This window comes from Sapajus apella, unplaced genomic scaffold (genome assembly GCF_009761245.1).
Source record: "Sapajus apella isolate SASKATOON/1434 unplaced genomic scaffold, GSC_monkey_1.0 scaffold44, whole genome shotgun sequence".
NCBI classification, from domain to species: Eukaryota; Metazoa; Chordata; class Mammalia; order Primates; family Cebidae; genus Sapajus; species Sapajus apella.
The window spans coordinates 6,614,146-6,637,349 of record NW_022436984.1 but is presented as its reverse complement, the minus strand read 5'-3'; the positions used below and the strand labels follow the sequence as shown (position 1 = coordinate 6,637,349).

At 39.6% G+C, this 23,204-nt stretch overlaps 1 protein-coding gene across 7 annotated transcripts in view; it reads right to left on the bottom strand.

Annotated features, from left to right (window-relative positions):
- LTBP1 (latent transforming growth factor beta binding protein 1) overlaps nt 1-23,204 on the bottom strand; it is a 461,690-nt gene that overhangs the window by 352,917 nt on the left and 85,569 nt on the right. For all 7 annotated transcript variants that reach the window (XM_032239266.1, XM_032239268.1, XM_032239267.1 and 4 more), the window contains exon 3: nt 16,074-16,371. In XM_032239266.1, the coding sequence (XP_032095157.1) occupies nt 16,074-16,371 (298 nt within the window). The remainder of the gene's footprint in view (nt 1-16,073; nt 16,372-23,204) is intronic.

The following is a 23,204-nucleotide window of genomic DNA, read 5'->3' as shown; positions in this document are numbered from 1 at the left end:
GTGGTAATGCTAAAAAGAAAAGCAGGAAATAACTGATATCAATATTTTCTGGGAAAAAGGGGAAAAGGAATTAAGAAGGGCCACGTAAGAGCCTCCAAGATAATGACAGTGTTTTTATTTCTTCAGCCAGGTGGTGGGTACAAGAGTTTTTTTGTTACTATCATTTAAAATATGTGTGTTGTAAATTATAATTGTTATGAACGATCTCTTTTCTAAAAAGAAAAAATGCTGAACAGAAAAAAAGTTGAGAATGTAAAGTCATGAACATAGAATTATACCCTATGTGAACTCAATTCGAACAAAAAGCCTAGAAAAAATTGAGTACAGAGCAGGGGTTAAATATTTACAGATTATGAAATGTTTACAGTGATTGATATGTCTTTTCATTCTTCTCAACTCTTCCAAATGTCTCACAATGCATAAAACAACCCAAAAAGAATTTTTTATATAGAAAGTATGAACAGCCGGGCATGGTGGCTCATGCCTGTAATTCCAGCACTTAGGGAGGCCAAGGCAGGCAGGTTATCTGAGGTAAGGAGTTTGAAACCAGCCTGGCCAGCATGGTGAAACCCTGTCTCTAGTAAAAATATAAAAATTGGCCAGGTGTGGTGGCATGCGCCTGTAGTCCCAGCTACTTGGGAGGCTGAGGCAGGAGAATCACTTGAACCCAGGAGGTGGAGGTTGCAGTGAGCCAGTATCACACCACTGCACTCCAGCCTAGGCAACAGAGTGAGACGCTGTCTCAGGAAACAAAAACAGTATGAACAAATGCAGCAGACTATAAAATAATTTGGCGTCCACCTCACCATCACTCCCATTTCAAGTTCAGCCTGTCTTCCAGATTTAAAATTCAAATCCTGACTAAATACAGTTTATCCTATGGAAAGATAATGGTCTTCCATTCTGGTCTCAAAATGTGTTATTCCTCTCTGATTTTTCAAGAGACTTTCATGAAATCCTATGCAGTTTTGCTTACTTCTCATCTCCATATCAAGGTAAATAGCCAGTTAGAAGTAATTTTTTAAATTACAAGCAACATATGTGTCGTTTAGAACTAAGTAAAACTACACAACAAAACCTCTTATAAATCGTACAAGGACTGCCTTAAGAAACTCATTTGTTTCTAATTTATTTTCTCCATTAGCAACGTGTTGCTAAAATCGCAAGAGAATGGAGCATTGCTCATATGAATTAATTCCTATCCATCGGCAACAAGGGGAACCAAGGGTCGGCTACAGCATCCAAAGAAAGGCAATTATGCACAATGAGCAAACGAGGTGGTTCGAGGTTGCACTGCCAAGGAATGACATATTCCAGTGGACTCAAACCATCCTCTTCAAATTTTGGCATTCCGTGGTATAAAAATAAAACTGAAGAACATTGAAAAGCAAAGCTTGCCACCTGCTGCCCACTGGCATAATCGTAAATGTTCAAATTGCGTGCACATTTTTTTTTTTACTTAAGCCCTTTTACTAATTGATTGGCATGGATGTTTCCATATTGCATATTTATTCATTTTCACCACAGTCTTTCTTTTGAGAGGAAATGTCAGCCCCCTAAATTTTTAACCAGATGTTATTTCAAGCCCTATATATAATCAGCTATAACCAGTGCACCTCTAACCAGAAAGCAAACCCAAATTCCAAATGATTATACATATTGTGTATTGTATATAATAAATCCACCAAATGCAGTTGTGTTTTCATTATAGTATCCAGATCAAGGAAGAATTCCTTTGAAAATGTGCCAGCTCTGTCCTATGCTTCCAGGCCTGTCATCATTCTAGATGATATGGAATACAAAACCCATTTTCTGATCATTATAGATTTTCATATCCAAACATTAATAGCTTAACTGCCTTCAGCCAGTTTATAAACAGTTTATATACATTCATACTACAAAATTTTAAGAAGTCCAGCTAAAACACCTCAAAGATCAGCTTTAAACATTTAAACTTAAATACCTTAATTATATTAATACCAACAAGTGTTTTCATAGGTTCTCAAAATGTTTTCAGTATTCTTTCTCATTTGAATTTATTCTAAAGAAGTCTGAGAAATGAATGCATTTCAGGCTTTTTTTTTTTTTTAGAGCGACAATCCTTCAAGTGTTGTCTCATTCTTCTAACTCTGTAGATTTGTGTATCCACGCCATCATTCCCTCAAAAACAATCCAGAACACTGTTAAGGAGAAAGTGAAACTTTGAATTAAAGAATAAACAACCATCTGAGAGAAAGATGTCCTAACAGCCAATCGCAAACCCAGTTAGGAGGGTGAATGATGCAAGGATGACTCCAGCTGCTCTCCTGTTCTCGGGGAGCCGGCGAGGGGGTTAGGGCCTCTGCCTCTTGAGAGGCTTATGGCAAACAGTCTCATCACATCACATTGATAACTCCTGAGGCCCTTTGAAACAACTTTAAAGGCTTCTGCCTGCTAAAATTGTCCATATGCAAAATAGCACCAAAGCTAGCTGAAGTTTTTTCATTGTCTGGGAACTACTCTATAGCAGACAGTAAAAAATAATTCATTTTCAAGACAGATGGCACCATAATGTTGCACTATTTTCTAGTGTGCATTTTTTCCTAAACACTAGAGGCAGCGTCTCCATACAAAAGAAAGTCCATCCAGCTGCAGCCAGTTAGCCTGCAGATTGCTATTCCTGTGGAATATCACACACATTTTAAAAGCCCCTTTTTCCCCCGTCATAGTCATCTTAACCCTTTCTTCTAAAACTCTATAGGAGCTCTTATTTCATGCACTATTATTGCTCAGTGTTTCTGATGTCTTTCCCACTTGCATCAGATTGCTCACACCTGAAAACACCTAGAAGAGGTTTGTACTCCTAAGGTTCAAGTTTAGTTAGATCTTCCCACGTGCTGTGTCTGCAACTCAGAAGGGTGCCTGGTGCACACAGGTAATGATATAGTAAGTTAATCCTTTAATCAACGGAATCCAGGCCCATTAACACCAGAACTGGGCTTTGACTGAACAGATAAAATTTTGACTTAGTATCAATGGAGGGAACAGCATTACACATTTTGTCCTATAAAAATATAGCTCTCTACCAAAAATATTTTTAAAAACACTTATACTAGAAATGATAGAAAAAGAAGGAAAAAATATATTCCAGCTATCAATTATTCATTGAAACTAAAAATAGTTTGGCTGCCAGCACAGTGCCTGGCACACAGTAAATATTCAATAAATGTATATGAAATTGAAAGTCCCAATCATTTCTTTTGGTTTTGGTCAAAGACTTCCTAATGGAGCTTGATCAAATCTTTGTTTTTTATGAAAATCCTAAATTAGTTTGAGCATAAAGCTGAGCTTGATCAAATCCTTGTTTTTTGTGAACATCTTAAATTAATCTGAATATACAGCTGATATGAACATGTAAGTTTTTTAAAATAAGCATAGCATTTCCTCACTAGGAATGCAAAGCATTTCTGATTCTGTGAAAGGCAATACTATTATTTTTATTAAGCAGCATGTTACTAGACTTCACAAAGCAAATCATAAAAACTTTCCTTGCAACTTTAGACCTTAATACCTATAAACAAATATGTCTGAAACAAAAATTGCTTTATTTATTAATAGTATCACATAAATATGCAATTTTTGTGTCAGACTGTTACTTCCTTTTTTATTTTAATAACTAACGAGAATGCAGTCCAACTAGGAAGACATTTAGAGCCTAACAACCCATTAGTTATTATATACCTGTGTGCGATTACCCAAAGTTCCCTTCCAGTTCACCAATATAGGATAATCAGAGACATAGGACTTCTGCCACCTAAAGGAGGAGGAATACAGGTAAGTAGATCACTCCTAGTGTAGCAAGAAAAAACACAGAGAAGATACACAGAGGTTAATACTGATAGGGGTAGAGATAACAAAAAGTAGTTATGGCAAAGCTGTAAAGCCAACAAAGATAAAGAAAGGTAAAAAACTATCTGTTGAACATTTGAATCAGGAAAAAAGGACCTTGATTACTATACAGAGCATGATGTGTTAGTTTGAGCAACACAGAAGGACATCAAATCTGGTTTTGATTATGGGTGATGAATTTGAGTCTAGGGATAGAGTGGAATAAGAAACAGAAAAGCTTCAAAGACATCCCCTACTTTCCTGTTCCTAAAGAGGATAAGATTGCATACCATTCCACTTAACATAGGTGGAGAGATAGATCAACATTAGACTACACATAATTCCTTAACCTGAATCCAAAGGAATTGTTTTCTTGACTGGTAGTGTGAATCCTTTCTGTTTTAAAGGGAATTAGATTCCCTCTCATGCCCCTGTGCAAGACAGAGGACTCTCTAATCTGCCCATCAGCCAGCCTCCCAGGCATTCCCTCATACTCTCTTAGCACCCACCTGACCTGGCTTTCCAGGAGTGAGCCTGACACTTCTTCAGTGACTATCGGAGCCATCTTTTTATTCCTCAGAGTCCCAAACAGAACTCCTCTGTCTGACTGTCAAGGCTTTCCATAATTGGACCTGCCCACCCAATCTCGTTTCCTGCTATTCTTCAATCCCTGCAAAGACATCAATTCCCCAACAGGATACTCAGTCCCACCCTATCATCCACCTGTTATTTATTTAAAGGCCAGACTCTCCTTCACTTTTCCAAGTCCTTCTAACTCTGGTCAATGTTCCTTTAGTCCAGTCCTCCAGCCTCTGCCAATCTCCCTCTTCCTTATTCACCATTAGAATTTATATTAGGCACCACATAGGTTAGCAGATTTTTAGGTATTATGCTATGTCAGTCACTATTTTTCAGACACATTAGCCTGATCCCTCCAACTGGAGTACCTAGAACAATACCTGGTACGTGGATGGCACTCAGTAAATATCTGCTGATGGGATGAATCAACTATAGAAAATTGGTGTTTTGGGAGCGAGGAAGATTGAGATTCCATCTTCACTATGGTGAACCAGAGATAAGGCAACCAGTTAGAAACGCACAGGGAACTATTTAGGCTTGGAAAGTTATAGACGGTTTAGTAGTATATTAAGATTTATGTCTCTGCAAGTCAATAAGCCTCTCAGAAGACCAAGGAATTCTGAAATAAATTACCCAGCCAATGAGTAACAGATTGTATTCTTGTCCTCATGGACAAGGGGGGATTTTTTACAATCCAATTTAAGAAGTTTCTTCCAAATTTGAGGATAAAAACAAATTCAGAGTACTAATAATATTCTTTGCATAAAAGTACATTCCCTTGGACAATTCTTAAATGTTTGACCAAAAGAACCTTTAATATGAAAAGAACTCTCAGAAATTTAAAAACATTATAAGCACATGTAACAGAAAAGGGTGCGAAGATGTTAATAAATTATTCACATAAAAAATATGAATTACTTATAAAAATGTGGAAAATGTTCAACCTCACTAAAAAAAAAAATCTAAGAAACACAAAATTATTTCATAAGGTGATAAGATCACACTTCATAAGGCCACTAAAGCCACTGAGACTCCACAGACTGCAATTTCTTTGACTTATCAAAGGCTTATTTGACAGAAACCACATTTAGTCTGCTTAAAATATTAAGGGGAAATAATCTAATAAACATAATGTCACAGACTAACATATTTACTTTCACGTAAAAATCACTAGATTAAATTAAGACAAAACAGGGCAACAAAGAAATTAATCAAGGAGACTATGAAGTGTTTCAACTTTATGTAAAGTATTTCAAATATGCACACTAAATTTTCCAACTGTTTAGACTCACAGGTCACCTTTCAAGACGTTAAAGCAATTAAGGTGTGAAATGCCTACCTCATTACACGGAAATGATTTTTTTTGGAATTTCTTAAAACTCCTTCAAAAAAGCTTCATTAAGGCAGAAGATAAACAGGAGCCACAGGAATGAAAGAGGGACAGGGAGAGAGAGAAAAGAGCTTCACAAATGGGGCAGGAGAAAATGGTTGTTTGTGCCCAGGAAATGAGGAATGGGAATTGGAGAGCGTTTCCTTTCAAATTTCTTTTCTCAGAATAAAGTGCATCCTAATCTCAAAATGTCTATGTCATCTTCCTGTGTGTTAAGAACATCCTTCCTAGTAATATAATTAGGAAGGATTAGCTGCTGCATAAAGAGGCTTTGAACAAATTAAGGAAGAATGATGCCTTACTTCGAATTCTGTCCATCAAATCTCCAAATACCAGCACTTGGCAAAACATCAACATCAGGCAAAGAAACAAAAGGTGGTGAGTGCTTTGAAAGCAGTAAAAGTCATGCCCATGTCAAGAAAGCCCTAAAAGGAGAGTTTTTTAAAAATAAATTCTGCATCTATGATAGACAGTCAAGCTAATTCTAAAGATTTGGGAACAGTTCTCTACATTGGTAACTGACTATAATGAATAGGTTGTCACATTTTCTCCACGAAACAGAAGTTTCTGGTGAATATTGTTTTGAAGATAAAGAATTTCTGGTCAAACAACAGTGATTTACTTGAGGGTTCATAAAACAACTAAAATGTGTCACTTCTTTATGCCTTTTATTTGAATTTTGGGCTTCAAAAATACTGTGCAAAGTATTTTTCCATTATTTTGTTAAGCGGAGTCAGACAATAATGACATGCAAACGATGCAAGGAGAAGAACATGGAACAAAAGGTCAGGAAGCCTGGGTTCAAGGCTGGCCCTGCTACAGCCCTGCTGAGTGACTATGAGCCAAGCATTCAGACAGACACTTGCAGTTATAAAACTTTATGGTTTATATTGGTTGAAAATTCTGGAAAGTTACCGAGGGAAGTTGTACCTAATTTTTGTTCTCTCTTTCATTAGGCTCAAATAATAACTTTTGTTTGTTTGTTTGTTTTTGGTTTTTGAGATAGAGTCTCACTGTGTCACCCATGCTGAAGTGCAATGGTGCGATCTCTGCTCCCCGCAACCTCCACCTCCTGGGTTCAAGTGATTCTCCTGCCTCTGCTTCCAGAATAACTGGGATTACAAGCACACACTACCATGCCCAACTAATTTTTGTATTTTTAGTAGAGATGGTGTTTCACCATCTTGGCCAGCCTGGTCTTGAACTCCTGACCTCAGATGATCTACCTGGCTTGGCCTCCCAAAGTGCTGGGATTACAGGCGTGAGCCACCGCACCCAGCCAAATAATAACTTTCAAAGGAGCAGGTGCCCAGGATAAATTCGATTCAAATATACTATTATTGATTAAAAATTTCTTCTGTGTTTTGGTGAGAACTAACTCTGTTACTCACACTACTCTAGAACTGTATGACCTCCACGTGAAAAATAACTAAAGTTTGTCTGAATGTTCGTCCCTGTTTGCTTTCTACCAGCATTTGAGCCAAACTTGTGTCAAGGTTCATATCAATGTTTAATTAATATTCATGAGTACTAGGAAATTTCAAGCCCATAAACTGGATTTATAGCACCAGTTCCAGTAATTTTCCCAAGAGACTGGCTGCCTGGGCTTTGCTGTCACCCTTTTCTTTGTTAATATGCCTTATGTCTATCACAGGCATTCTAAGTGCAAGAAGCAAGAAGATTCAACACTGCAAGGTCAAGAACATAGATGCAAAGAATTAAATATGCTCTGATCAATGAAAAACCCTTATAACATCCACAGATATAAAAGAAGTGGGTCCCATCATTTGCTAGAAGTACCATAAAGAATGGGATGCCATAGCTGAACTACTTACAGGCCTGGGAAAGTGATTGGGATGATTAAGTAAAATTTTGCTAATTCCAATCAGTGATGCTTTGAATTGGTCTCCTGGGATACAGGGGACAGTCAGTGCCTCTCCACCCGACTCATGGGAAAGTCCACCTAACTGCAATGGTTATAAACAGATTCTCCAGTACACTACTTAATTCCACCTGGTCCTTCTGGTTCTTCTTGCTATGGTACATACACACATAAACATCCTGTCCAAAAACAGCAGTCCTGAAAAACGACAGACATTTTCTCCTGGATTAGCAAATCTAAGGTTTCGCTTCTCCAGTCATGCTTAAGTACACATGCTTTCTACTTTAGAAGTTCTTGCCTATGAGACTATAGGATGAGCAATTTCTGCTAGATCCACTCTACTACTTTTGAGGGATAGATAAATAGGTTAAAACCTTGAGAACCTCAATGAAAACACACTAGCCCTTAGCACATTTGCCATGTAAGTTACTGAGCTTTGCATTTTATTTCCTACCTACTATGTATTTTCTATAATTTGAGGTATACTTCTTACCTCCCTCATATAACACCGACATCATTTAGGTTCTTTATTCTGATCCCAGGCAACACTGGGGCAGACAGCTATTATAAAAATGTAGTCTTCAAATTTAGTCTACGCTTCCTCAAACAGAAACAAATTACTATGCCAAGGGAAACAAGGAAAGAGGACTTAGGGCAACCCCAGAAGCACCTGTGGAGGGATTCGTGGCAATGTCTATGGAATACAAAGCATATTCAAATGTTAACATTTGATCTGAAAAAATTTTAAAGGCAATATAGTTTAGAGGTTAACTTTACAGACTGCCTACATTTGAATCTTGATACGACACTTAACAAGCTAAGTGAACTCAGGCAGATTACTTAAACCCTCTGCACCTGAGTTGTCCCTTCATGTAAAATGGGAATGATAACAGTATCTATCTCACACGGTTTTGAGAAGATTAAATGGGACAACACTCAAAAAGTACTCGGAATTCTGTCTGGCACAGAATAAACAGTCAGGTAATATTAACTATTATTATTACACAGAACCAAAACACTATTCTGATTTCTTGCAATTGTATTAGGGAGCAAACTCTATCCCAACACGTCCCCTTTCTAGATGCAACCTTCTGAGCTTCCACCAGATTCGGCAATGTGAACAGACAGTGTGAGGCAGTGACCTCCTCTGTTCTGTCCTTGTCTCTCCCACCTCCATGTCATGGTCTACTCTTCCGAAGTCGGTCTCAGGAGGAAAAAATTAAGAGCTGCTTGCTTCCATCTCCTCAACACACTACCTCGCCTCACCATTTTCCCCATGTGTCTGCTTTTCTCAAACAACAAAATAGGTCTGACCAACAGTAATGATACAATCAAACTTGACATGGTTTTCGTGGATTAGGAAGTCCTTCTCAAACCACCACACTGCTCTATCCAGTTTGGCTTGGTGACGATTTCATAAAAGGTCTTCTTCTAGAATTTTTTTTTTTTTTTAAGACAAAGTCTCGCTCTGTCACCAGGCTGGAGTGCAGTGGCATGATCTCCACTCTCTGCAACCTCCACCTCCCTGGTTCAAGCAATTCTCCTGCCTCAGCCTTCTGAGTAGCTGGGATTACAGGCACATGCCACCATGCCCAGCTAATTTTTGTATTTTTAGTAGACATGGGGTTTCACCATGTTAGCCAGGATGGTCTTGATCTCTTGCCCTCATGATCTGCCCACCTCGGCCTCCCAAAGTGCTGGGATTACGTGAGCCAACACACCAGGCCTTCTTCTAGAATTTTCACATATACAAACCTATACAGCAGTATTAAGAGCCAAAAAATGGGCAAAGGGTACAAAATGTTAGTTATGCGGGATGAGTAAGTTACAGAGATCTAACAAAGAGCATAGTGACTGTAGTAAGTAATACTGTACTGTATACTGGTAATTTGCCAAGCGAGATCTTCAACATTCTCATCACAAACAAAAAATGCTAACCATGTGAGATGAGAGATATGTTAATTAGTTTGATTGTGGGAATCATTTTACAACGTGTACATATATTAAAATATCAAGTATACTGTAAATACATTTTTATTTGTCAATTATACCTTAATCGAGCTGGGATAAAAAGGGCCAAAAATGGGGAAAAAAATCCAAACATCAGTCAAGAGCAGAATAAATAACGAATTCTGGTATATTCATATGATGCGGTAATCATTGGTGGTATAATATAAATGAGCAAGCTATAGTCACACAACTGCATAGATGAATCTCAGGCATAATACAGAGTGAAAAAAACACACTGTATCATTTATATACAGTTCAAAAACAGGCAGAACGGATCTCTGGCATTAAGTTGAGAGCCTCACCCTCTGGTGAGGAGGAAGATGGCAGAGTCTAAGTACAAGGGGCTTTGTGGTGCTAGAAATGTTCTATTTAATGCCGACAGCACTTACATGAATATGATGTCACTTTGGGATCATCTCTAGACTGTGCACTTTTGATCTTTGTGCTTTTCTGTATGTAATTTCAATTTAACTTCCATTTTTTAAGTTTTGTCATGTATAACAAGATAAAATCAGTGATTGGTTGAAATTTTTAGTTCTCATCCCATCCCCAAGGTGTCATGAATTGAGCACTGATCCCCTTGGAGTGAGTTCCTTTTGTTCAACTTTCTTTCACTGCCTTTTTTCCCCATGTCATAAAGTCAGGATCAAAACCTTCACCTACCTCATAGACTTGCTGGGCAGACCAAATATCATAAGGAATGGAAAATACTCTGCAAAATGTTCAGAGCTTACAAAGGCAAATGCTATTATTCCGAGAGAGAAGGGTACCTCCTGTAATATAAGCATTCACGAAACAATCCACAGACAAGGATTTAGACATTATTCACACTTCTTTTCTCCAGGTAAAACTCTAAATATATCTATATTAAGCAAACATTTACTGGAGCCTTTCTGTGTGCCTCTGTGGACCAAGAGATGAAAGACTGTGTTGTGTCATGACAGTGGTAAGTACAGGAAAGCACACGAGAGAAACCTGGGAGAGAGTTGGTGGGGTTGAAGTGCGGGTTCAATATTGAGCAAGGTCCCCTCCTACAGTCTGAGAGACTGTTTAAGGAAATCGTTCATTTGAGTACTGAACAATTCCTTGGATTCTTTAGTAAGTTCGGACAAGGTCCCAGTAATAACTATCAGCAAGCTCTAACTCTCTTCCCCAGTGTTTAACTATTGGCATAGCTTTATAATGGGACTTTTTTCCTTTATTCCAAATAAAGGGAATGAGCTTACATTTATTTTATTGTTACCACTGTCAATTAGGAGGTGACAAACTTCAAGGAATATCACAGAAGTTCTTCCATCCTTGGAGATACCACATTAGGTTTTTGAAGACTCAGGACCATAAAAAACTTCATCTTTTTATTACTCTTTATTACAGAAAATTTCAAAAACATAAAAGGAAAGAATTTTATAAGAAACCCCTATGTACCTATCATCCAGCTTCAAAAATTACCACCTCAAACCAATCTTATTGCCTCTATACCTCAACCCACTGATTATTCTAAATAAAATCTCAGACATCACATCATTTCATCTGTTAATACTTTAATATGATTCTCATCCTTACAAACACAACTACAATGCCATCATCACAGCTCCCAAAATCAACAATCATTCCTTTAGGCCATCAAATTTCCAATCAGTTAGCATGTTCATGATTGTTCTTTAAATCATCATTGTTATCTTTTTCTTTTATTAGCAGTTTGTTTGAATCAGCATAGAAACATAATCCAAATATTGTAATTGGTTAATGTGTTTCTTAAGCCTTTTTTAAATTACAAGTCCTCCCTCCATTACTTTTTTTTCCTCTGTTTTATGTCTTTTTGGAATTGTTTTGTTGAAATCTTGTCATTAGTTTGGTTTTCAAGCAACTTTAGAGCTCTGTATTACTTTATATTACCATTAGTCTTCATCTTTATCAAGTTCTAATTAAATCATATCCTAAATATGGTCATTTTTAAATATGTCCACAAATTCCTTGATATTTTTCCATTTAAGCAGTATAGCATACTTCTGCTCCCTCTGAGTGAGGACTAGGCTTAGCAACTCAGTTCTTATGAGTAGAATAAGGTGAGCGTGAAGGTGTGGCATCCTCCAAGACCATAACCATAAAGGCACTGTGGCTTTCTCCTTGTTCTCCCTCATCTAGGATCACTCACTCTGGGGAAGCTTATCCTCATATTGTGAGGACACTCAGGATGCTCTACAGAGGGGTCCGCCTGGGGAGGAAGTGAGGCTTTCTGCCAAGGGCCAGTGCCAGGGCTGAGGCCTCCTGCCAACAGCCATGAAAGTGAGCCATCTTGGCAGTGGATTACCCAGCCCCAGTCAAACCTTCAGATGACTGCTGCCCCTGCTGACTGCTTGACTATAACCCCTTGATTCCTGACACAGTCGGTCAATAAATGCATGTTATTTTAGGCTGCTAAGTTTTGAGGTGATTTGTTACATAGCCAAAGAAAACGAATATGCCAGGTTACTTAGCCTCACAGCATTACCTCCCCTGGAAACGCCGTTCTCCTCCAGTTGTATGCATCTGAATTCAACCATCTTTTCACAGACACCTTCTCTAAGGAGCCATCCCTGGACTCCACTGCACTAACACTCCAAAATCTGGAAACAACTGCTGTTTCCTTTGATTTCCTAAGGAACTTTATTTGTACTTGGTTCTAAGTCAAGTTGCCTAAAACCAGTTCAGCCAAAGGTAAAACCAATTCATCTAATATCCACATGCCTAAAATGTGTGCTTTTAACACTACAATTTTACCAAACTAGCTGTTCCTCAAACACCCCAGGCACATTCCTGCCTCAAGGTCTCTGCCTCACCCCCAGGTATCTGCAGGGTTCACTGCTTAAATGCCTCTCAGCAGGGTCTTCCCTGGAAGCCTATTTAAAACTGCCACACCCCTCCCTCTTCCCTGCCACACCCCTCCCTCTTCCCCACCACACCCCTCCCTCTTCCCTGCCACACACCCACACAGCATGCCCTATCTACTACTACAGTTTTATTTTCTCCACAGCATTTATGAATATCTAATGTGTAATTTAATTATATCAATTATCAACTGTCCCCCCTTCTCTAAACTGTCAGTTCCAAGAAAACAGGCATTTTATTTAGTTGTTTAGTGTTATATATCCCTAGCTTTTAGAACAGTGCCCTAATACATAAAATATAGTCCATAAAAACTTACTGAATAAATTATCAAAATGATAGCATTTCATGTACCATACAATGAATGTTAACACTAAACATTCTAGCATTTTAGAGATATTTATGTCTACAGTTGAATACTTTAAGGAAGCTTAATCAATCTCCTCCTTTACTGATTAAACACGAAACCTGAAACACCCTAAAACAGGTGACCTTAGAGCTAACTTAAGAATTGTAACACTTCTCAAAAGTAGACAAAATGGGCTTATCCTATGTGACTCCTTGGCCATCTGATTAGATACGACTCTGTGATTATGTAATAACCTAAATTAATTGAAGGGCCAATTGCGACTTTTCCTTCATATAGCTCATTTGTCATTTCAAAATCTCCTTAAAAGCAGGACGGGGTCTTGTACATCTTAATCTTCTCTGCAGTGACCAGATAATGGGGCGATCTATACAGTTTATTAATACCAGTATTAATGGCACCCAAGGCCATCTATTTTCATCTCTTCTCTTTACTTAAAAGCATACCAGTAGGCACACCCATATATACATGCCTGTAACAATGCTACCATAAAAAAGCATCTTCACTCAGCAGATGAAGTCTCCAAAGCAAACTGTCTAATGACTTTATTTTACCAAAGCTGAGTCACAGCTGAAACCTTAGCCTCCTCTTTGACTCACAACATTCTTGTCTAAATTACACTGCAGCTACCAAAAGGAAGGGGGAAAAAAATGGAGTCTTCCTTTATCTGACATCTGACATATGGTTCTTACTAACAATCCATATATACACACCATAGAGGGCCAAATTCTAACAGTGGAAGGTGATATTCAAGATGAATAATGTTGCTTGTAAATTACTTTGCAGTTTACATAAGTCATAATGCTAGAAAAAACTAATAGCAATTCTCAGTAATCTGACTCTTGATCACCAAAGCATAGTTCAACACAGGATTGTTTTTGTTTTTAAGATCCAAAACAATGCTGGAAGGGAGATGTCTAGCTATGATATAATCAAAGCTTTATATCATTCCGAGGACACATAGTTATATTCATGTTCTGGCACACACACAAAAAGCACTACTATCCTTCAGAGAAAAAGTTAGCAAACTACAGCTCATGGGCCAAATCCAGTCCAGAACCTGCTTTCATATGGCCCCACAAGTTAAGGATAATTTTTACTTTTTTTTTTTTTTTTTTTTTTGAGATGGAGTTTTGCTCTTGTTGCCCAGGCTGGAGTGCAATGGCATGATTTTGGCTCACTACAACCTCCGCCTCCCAGGTTCAAGCAGTTATCCTGCCTCAACCTCCCAAGTAGCTGGGATTACAGGCATGCACCACCATGCCCGACTAATTTTGTATTTTTTAAGTACAGACGGAGTTTCGTCATGTTGGACAGGCTGGTTTCAAACTCCTGACCTCAAGTGATCCAACCGCCTCGGCCTCCCAAAGTGCTGGGATTACAGGTATGAGCTGCCGCGCCAGGCCAATTTTCATGTTTTTTAACGGTTCAAAAAATCAAAAAGAATGATACTTCATTACCTATGAAATTTACATGAAATTCAAATTTCAATAAACATAAAATAAAGTTTTATTAGAACACAGTCACACTCATTAATTTGTACACTGTCTATGGCTATTTTTGTGCTACAATACAGTGGCAGAACTGAGTAATGCAATAGAAACTGTATGTCCCACAAAGCTAAATATATTTAGTATCTGCCCCTTTACAGAAAATGTTTGCCAACTCCTTCCTTCAGGGCATGGATGTTGAAACCTCTGTTTAAATCATAATTCTGTCACTTACTAAGTGTGGGACCTTGAACAAATTACTTAACCACTCTGTACCTCAGACTTCTCATCTGTAAATAGAGTTAAAAATGTTATCTTCCTTATAGGGTACTTGTGAGTTGTAAGTGAACAATACATATTAAGCATTTAAAAGAGTACCTGGCATACAGTAAGCCCTTATTAAGTATCAGCTATACCTACCATTACTTCTCATTGAGGGTTGCAGAATGTGTTTACCAATAGCAAAGTAGCATTTCAAACTAGTCCCTAAATCTACTTACCACGATAGAACTGAAGTATTACGAGACAAGAAGAAATTGGAGAAAAATGAAGAAAAACAGAAAAAAAAAAAAAAAAAAGAGGATTGAGGAGGGAATGAGAGGAGAAAAGAAAAAGACCACACTCAGCAGAAATAGGAGGTGGCCTATTCGAAGGGGAAGTATAAATAAGGATAATTTCGTCTATAGTAACAGAATGAATAACTTCTATGGGCTGACTGGATACTAATTACCATGTGGAAGCTGTCCCTACGGAGGGAAGAAGCATTCTAAATTCCAGGCAAATGACTTACAAATAAACTGCTGGGTCAAGCCCATTTTTAAGTTGGGAACTTCCTGTATTTTACATTCCTAGGCAAATGACAAGTGATAGTTGCAGTACATTCTGCATCTTATTATCCATATAGAATAGCTCATTAAGAGGAGACAATTTGTTTAAGGACCCGGTGCAGCTGAGTGGCTGCTTGAACTGCAACTCAGAGAACGCGGTAATCTCTGAGTTCTCATTTTGTTCAGAATGGCACTTACTTCCTAACACTAAGAAAAAAAACCTTGTTCCCATAAATAGAAAACAAGCTCATTCACCAAAAATGGAGCTGCATGGCAACTGGGAGATAAACATGGTGTTAACAGAAGGTACACTTAACCTGCTACTGAGGTTGAGAAACACTCTCTGCAGGGACTCCCTTTCATTCGAGTAGTTTCTCTGTGCAAACTGTATTCTTACTTTTTCCAGATAACTTTAAAAATAACACTGTTTTTTTTTTAATTACTACTTCAAAACTCTATAAAGCAGCTCCCCACTCAAAAGCAGAATTTTAAAACAACTTTATCACAAATAACTATCTTTATCATTCCTTTCCAATCTTGATTCCTGTAATCCTCATGGTTGCCATGGGTTGTACTTAACGGTAAATTTTCCTGCAGAGGCTAAACACATATATCAAATATTTTTAAGAGACTCGATGTATAAGCCTAATGTGTAAAGCCTTAAGAAAGGAAAGAAAGATGTTATTATCCAAGTGATTTCTGCAAATTGTGCAGGAAAAGGACAGTGATTTAAAGCAATGCATCCGAGAGCTTAATTAAGGTGATCCTTTGCTAGACACAAGTTCAAAACACTCACTGAGAATGTGTCTGCTGGGGGAGTCCTACTGAAGGCTTCGGCTTGAGGGTGAAGGTCATCTGCGCCACAGGGCTGACTCTTGGGAGAGTGTCTGCCTTCTTAGACGAAGTATGCTTTGCTGCTTGCTCAGGAGGGATCCAGGAGGAGGCAGCCCCAGGACTCTGCCCTCCAAAGAGTGGTAACGAGGTGTCCTGGGCAGCTACTGTTTCACAGGCTTTGCCCTTGGTCCCTGGTTTACACACACAGAATTGAGGCCGGAGACATATCCCTCCATTCTGACATGGCGGAACACAGCTAGCTGCAGAAAGACAACAGAAGGCACAGCTTTGAAGAACAACATTGTGGACCTCCTAATTTTTCCATAGGGTTAACAGTAGCATCAGGTTGTTTGTTCTCCAATAAAAAAACCACACAAACACTCATGGGGAGGAAGAGAAGGGGGAGGTGTTCGGCAGAGAAGGAGGAGAGTTAATATTAACGGCCTCCTATGTGTCAGGCACTGTTCTAATATATATCAATAAATTTAATCCCCTAGCAACATTTTTTGTAGATATTTTATTGTACCCACTTTACAGATGAAAAACAGACACAGAGATTCAGTAATTTGTTAAAGATCACATAATTATTACAAAGTAGCAGAGCTGGGATTTGAACCCAAGTGAGCTAGTTCCAAAGCCATCATTCTTTACTACTTTATCTGCCACCCAGAAATGCATCAGAAAATCCAAGAAAAATCTTAAGAAAATGCTCTGCCATTATTTTAAAGTTCTGTTCTGTGGCTTAAGTTTACATATACGTTTAACTTAAAATTTAAAAAATTTTAAGCCTAAATTTCTTGCCAAGACTCGGCAAAAAACAAAGACCCTGTCTAATCACCACCCCCAAAAATTGCTCTCTTACAGACTTCATGTTGTTTAGGTTATCAGATCTTCGAGAGACTGTGTCAGAAATGTAGTCCAATCTACTCTTTGACATATGAGAAAACCAAGGGCCGAAAGGTTGAGTCACCCAAAATACACCTGCTAGTTTGTATAAAAATCCAGTGTACTAAGTACCATCCCTAATTTAAAAATGAAAGGCAACCAAAAAGAAACAACTTCTTCATCTCCTATTTGTGAGGATGTCTGTATTCTGAACCACCATACTCATGACCAAGCAGAGCTTTAAAGTTATCAGGCCAGGCACAGTGGCTCACGCCTGTAAGCCCATCACTTTGGGAAGTCATGGTGGGAGGATCACTTGAGCCCAGGAGTTTGAGATTACCCTGGGCAGTAGTGACACCCTGTCTCTACAAAAAAAAACAAAAAACAAAAAACAAAAAAAAAAAAAACACTAAGCTGTACATGCTGAGAAGGAAGGATCTCTTCAGCCCAGGATGTCAAGGCTGCAGTGACCATGATCACGGCACTGCACTCCAGCCTGAACAACAGAACAAAATCCAGTCTTGAAATTAAAAATTAAAAACAAAAACCAATCAAACAACAACAAAAAAAACGTTCTCAGGCCTGTAATCCCAGCACTTTGGGAGGCTGAGGCGGGCAGATCACAAGGTCAGGAGATCAAGACCATCCTGGCTAACACAGTAAAACCCTCTCTAGTAAAAATACCAAAAAAAAAAAAAAAAAAACAATTAGCCAGGCATGCTGGCACGCACCTGTAGTCCCAGCTACTCAGGCTGAGGCAGGAAAATCACTTGAACCCAGGAGGTAGAGGTTGCAGTGAGCCGAGGTCACGCCACTGCACTCCGGCCTGGGTGACAAAACAAGACTCTGTCTCAAAAAAAAAAAAATGTTATCAGGGCTGTGGGTCACTGGTAAAGTAAGTAGGTTTTATGATAGGCTAGGTTCCTTAGAAGTTTAGATGCTACTGGCCGGGCATAGTGGCTCACGTCTGTAATCCTAGAACTCTGGGATCATTTGAGGTCTGGAGTTCAAGATCAACCTGGTCACAATGGTGAACCCCACCTCAACTAAAAATACAAAAATTATCTGGGTATAGTGGCAGGTGACTGTAATCCCAGCTACTCAGGAGGCTGAGGTAGGAGAATCGCTTGAACCCAGGAGATGGAGGTTGCAGTGAGCCAAGATCGTACCACACACTGCAGCCTGGAAAACGGGCAGACTCTGTCTCAAAAAAAAAAAAAGAAGTGTAGCTGCTACTGACTGAAGTTTCATTAGGTAATGTCATAGGCCATGGACATGATCCTTCAGTCCCTTCTTTACTTGTTCAAATACATTTATTATGTTGTCCTGTTGCTGTCAGCCCACCTTTTACATAAACTGTTGGTCCTAAGGCAGATCACACTATCAAGTCTCCCATAAAATTCAATGCAAGCTTCAGTCCACAAAGCAATTACAAAATAGACAAGCAAAATGAACAACAGGAGGCTCAGTTATGAAGAGCCAAAAGACTAAGACCAAAGAGCCTTGAAATCTATCAATTATCTGTAAACAAGAGAAGATACTTTTCCCAACTTTCTACAGTATGATTCCTATTCGTTACAGCAAATAATGATTTTTCTAAAATGGCCCTTGAGTGTCAGAATACCAAGCTAACAAATTTTCCCAAAGGGGGGAAAGATTAAAAAAAAAAAAAAAAATGGAGCCAGCTCCCTAGGTGACCTTGGAGTAAGTCACTTAACCTTGGCCTCTGCACCTGTATGTGTTTGGAGGGTATGAGGAGGGCAACAGCAATGTGTTCTAAAATGGTCCCCACAAGATGAGAATAAAGGCTGTTCCCACACCATGCTTCTAGAATTCTAACTCAAAAGCTCTATGTTTCTAGAATTCAGGATTCTTACGTATCAGAGTTTTCCTGACCAACTGCGCAAACTTTGTTGCTATATCTGAGATGCTGTCCTGGGTCCCTGGCTCAGCCATGCTTATTTCTGGAATGTCACAGGAATGGGAAGGGGATCCACCCAAGAGGACAGAAGTGGCCACAGCAAGGACTGAGCTGCGCTTTCAAAGCTGTGCCTCGGCCTGAGCTCACCACTCAGGCGCCTTCATGTGTGCCCTCTCATCATGCTTTCAATTAGAAACATGTTTCTTTTTAACATCTGAGAATGATTCCACTTCTCCTTCCACCCAAGATGCACTGCAAATGTCTTTTCAACCAGGAAGGGTATCTGGTGCAAAAGCGGGCACCTAGGTGGAGGCCGAGGACTGACAGCCTCCAACGTACACCAAGAATGAGCCACAACAATCTGTTTTAAGGAAGACATGGGTGGTTAGCGATTTTTTTAACTCTTCAAATTTTTCATGTGGTAGGGTAAGGGGGGTGGGGAGAGAGTCATAAAAGAAAAACAAATATTTTGAACTCACAAATATTTTCTACTGGAAGAAAAAAGAGAACATGTTATATAATATTATGGCTATATATAATACCACCCTGTGTAGTAAATTTTAAAAGGACAATAAAGAGAATGAAAAGACAATTTTCTCTTCCATCTACCCTACCTAGACCCAGACAGGTGCCCCCTACAGCATGCAGATGAGGCTTGAACTGGAGGGGGACAGATTCCCTAACCGCCAAGAGAAGCCCCTCATCTGACATAAAAGGCAAAACTCACATCCCTCTACCACATTTCATCAAGCCGTTTTTCCTCTAGTATTTGGACCCATGCAGTAGTGGTTCTCACATGGCAGTGAGGATCAGCAGTTCTCACAGTGCCCAGGCCAGCAGTATCACCTAGGAAAACTTTGAAACTATACATCCTCGGGCTGCCTCAAGCCTGCTACATCTGAAACTGGAGCCCAGCAATCAGTGACTGCTCTCCAAGTGACTTCGATGCACACCCAGGTTTGAGAATTACTGACATACAGCATTTGGAAACCGAGGTCTTCCAGCAGCAAGTTTTTGAGGACTTATATTTTTACATTTGCATGTTTAGTGTTTTCACGCTATCATTGCTTTTATCCTATTGAATTATTGGCTACAATAAAAGCGTTTGTTTTATCTCACCATTTTTATTGCAAAAAAAGGGACACATTTTCCATGTCTATACATTTCCAAAAGTCTACACATTTTTCCCCAACTACTTTATGACCAATGCAAAAATTCATAGCATTTATGTGAAAACTTTTTTTTTTTTTGAGTCGGAGTCTTTCTTTGTCACCCAGGCTGGAGTGCAGTGGTACGATCTCTGCTCACTGCAAACTCCATCTCCCGGGTTCAAGCAATTCTCCTGCCTCAGCCTCTTGCCGTAGCTGGGACTACAGGCACACGTCGCCACACCCAGCTAATTTATTTTATTTTAATAGAGATGGGTTTTCACCATGTTGCTGAGGCTGGTCTCAAACTCCTGAGCTCAGGTAATACACCCACCTCAGCCTCCCAAAGTGCTAGGATTACAGGCATGAGCCACCACGCCCAGGCCGTGAAAACTGTTATTATAACTAATGCGTTGGACTATCTGGAATATTATAAATATTGCCACAGAAGTACTTTATTTTATTTTATTTTATTTGAGATGGAGTCTTGCTCTGTTGCCCAGGCTGAAGTGCAATGGCGCAATCTCAGCTCACTGCAACCTCCGCCTCTTGGGTTCAAGCAATTCTCCTGCTTCAGCCTCCTGAGTAGCTGGGATTACAGGCAGACACGCCCAGCTAATTTTTGTATTTTTAGTAGAGACAGGGATTTGCCATGTTGGTCAGGCTGGTCTCGAACTCCTGACCTCCGGTAACCTACCTGCTTAGGCCTCCCAAAGTGCTAGGATTGCAAAGCGTGAGCCACTGCCCCTGGCCAGCCAGAAGTATTTTTTAATTTTTTCCCCCACCAGCTGATTCTGCTTTTTCCTGGCTGGACCTTGTGCTGTGGTTCAGGTTGGTGAGTGGAGGCTACATCAAGATCTCATCAGTGAGTTGGGCAGTGATTCGCAGCTCTGCTGCACATTAGAATCACATGGGGAGCTTTTAAAACTCCCAAAGCCCAGGCCTAACACCAAACAAAGTAAGTCAGAATCTCCAGGGGAAAGGGATCCAGGCTTCAGCACCTTTTTAACCCCCCAGGTGAGTGAAATATACAGCCAAGTCTGAAAAGTAGTAGGTTAGGAACAAAATCCTAATGCAGGCTTGTGGACAGACTAGTCTTCTAAAATGCTGCTCTTTGCATCATTTTTTTCTTTCATTCAAAAACTTTCCACACATTTTAGCTGACCATGGGAAAATGTTAAGGCATCTACATCTAACCCAAAGCCCCTTTTCCAACCTCACTTCTCACTGGCCCACCCCTGCAGAAGCTCACCCGTCCTTGGGATTCCCACCTCTTTGCACAGAAGGAGCCCTATGAAGGAACACAGGCCCCTCAATGCAATGAGCACAATGAAAACCTCCAGTGCTTCAAGCCCACCCTTCTCTAAGAAGTCTCTCCCAAATGTTCACTGATGTGATTTGGATAGGAGTCCTACCAAATCTCCCTTGAATTATAATCTCCAGGGCTGGAGGTGGGAACTGGTAGGAGGTGACTGGACCATGGGCGGAGTTCTCATGAATGGGTTAGCATCATCCCATCATGCTGTTGTGATAGTGAGTGAATGATTGTGAGATCTGGTTGTTCAAAAGTGTGTGGCACCTCATCCCCCCCGCACCTCCCCGCCTCCTCAGGTCATATGACGTGTTCCCCCTCTGCCTCCTGCCATGATTAGAAGTTTCCTGGGGACTCCCCAGAAGCACAAGCTTCTACGCTTCCTGTACAGCCTGCAGAACCATGAGCCAATTAAACCTCTTTTCTTTGTAAACTACCCAGTCTCAGGCATTTCTTTATAGCAGTGTGAGAAGTGACTAACGGATCACCCACCAACCCCTACCATGGCCCTCGTACCATCTGGTTCTTGTTCCACTGTCATCATTTGCATTACACATCCTGGTCAACTTTTTACAGTTCTTTCCTATTTGCCAACTAGACTATAAGCTGTGAGGTTAAAGGGCTTATGCAGAACTTTCTGTAGCCTGGGATAGGACCCTAAACTTGGCTGACTGATTGAAATAAACATAGAGCCACTACTTTCCAAATGATGCTGGAATTGAAGAACGTCTATAAAGGAAAGGTGGCCAATGGTCTCTTAATTCATACGTGATAACATCCACACTTCCAGACTTGGTTTGCAATTTATTCAATCAAGCAGTCTCCAGTCCTTCAAATCAGATGTTTTTCCATGCAAACTAAATTCAAATAAACTCTGCAAACACACAAAGTCTGTAGTGACATTTAACTTTTTTATAGTTACAGATAGAAACAGGTTCAGAAGCCAGACCCAATGTGTTGTAGAACTCTGAAGAATAGTGACAGTGAAACCAGTCATGGTCAAAGAGAAAAGAACATCACAAGGGACATAACATTTAGGAGGTTATTGTAGGCACTTAGGAGATTGAGTCCAGCCTGTGCAACATAGCAGGACCCCAACTCCAAAAAAAAAAAAAAGTGGCCAAAACTGCAACCAAGACAAAGATGAACTCAGTTTACACATACACACACTGGGCTTGCAGGAAGCCTACTGACATCAAGATCTAGGTGAGAAGGTTAAGCAACAAAACTCTACTTCAAACTGGCTACCAGATTGGTCTTCTGAAAATATTTTCATCCTTTGAAACAGTCAAAATTGAGTTAATTCCCAATCTTTTCCCCCAATACTAAAGAGTCTCAAATGTCTTTCACATTTGAATCTACTCATCTGACAAGCTGATCCTAGAGTTCTTTAAAAGACCAGTGATTGTATTTTTAGGAAGTAACCCATGCCCTGAAGCTCAGCTTCTACTACTTTTAATTCTAAAAAAGTAACCCTTAGTTATATTTAAAACTTGTCTCAGCCCACACAGTGCAAACGGTGTGACTCTCTGCCCCTTGCTTACTCTCCAAACAAGTTGCAACATGTCTACCGCATGTGTCCTGGGGAGAAATGTGAGTCTAACTGTGTCTTCTGTGATCAGAGACAGCAGGTGAGAAATTGCTTTGCTGTGTGTGTCTTCGCAGTAATTCCCAGCTGCCCTTTGAAGTTATTCAATAACACTAAGTGATATCAGATCACAAGAAATACAACATGAGGTCACACATTTTGATCTACTCTGCTTGCTCCTTGTACCAAACCCAAATAAATGCTGTCATTTCATTGTAAACGTCTCCGGGTCAGCCTCC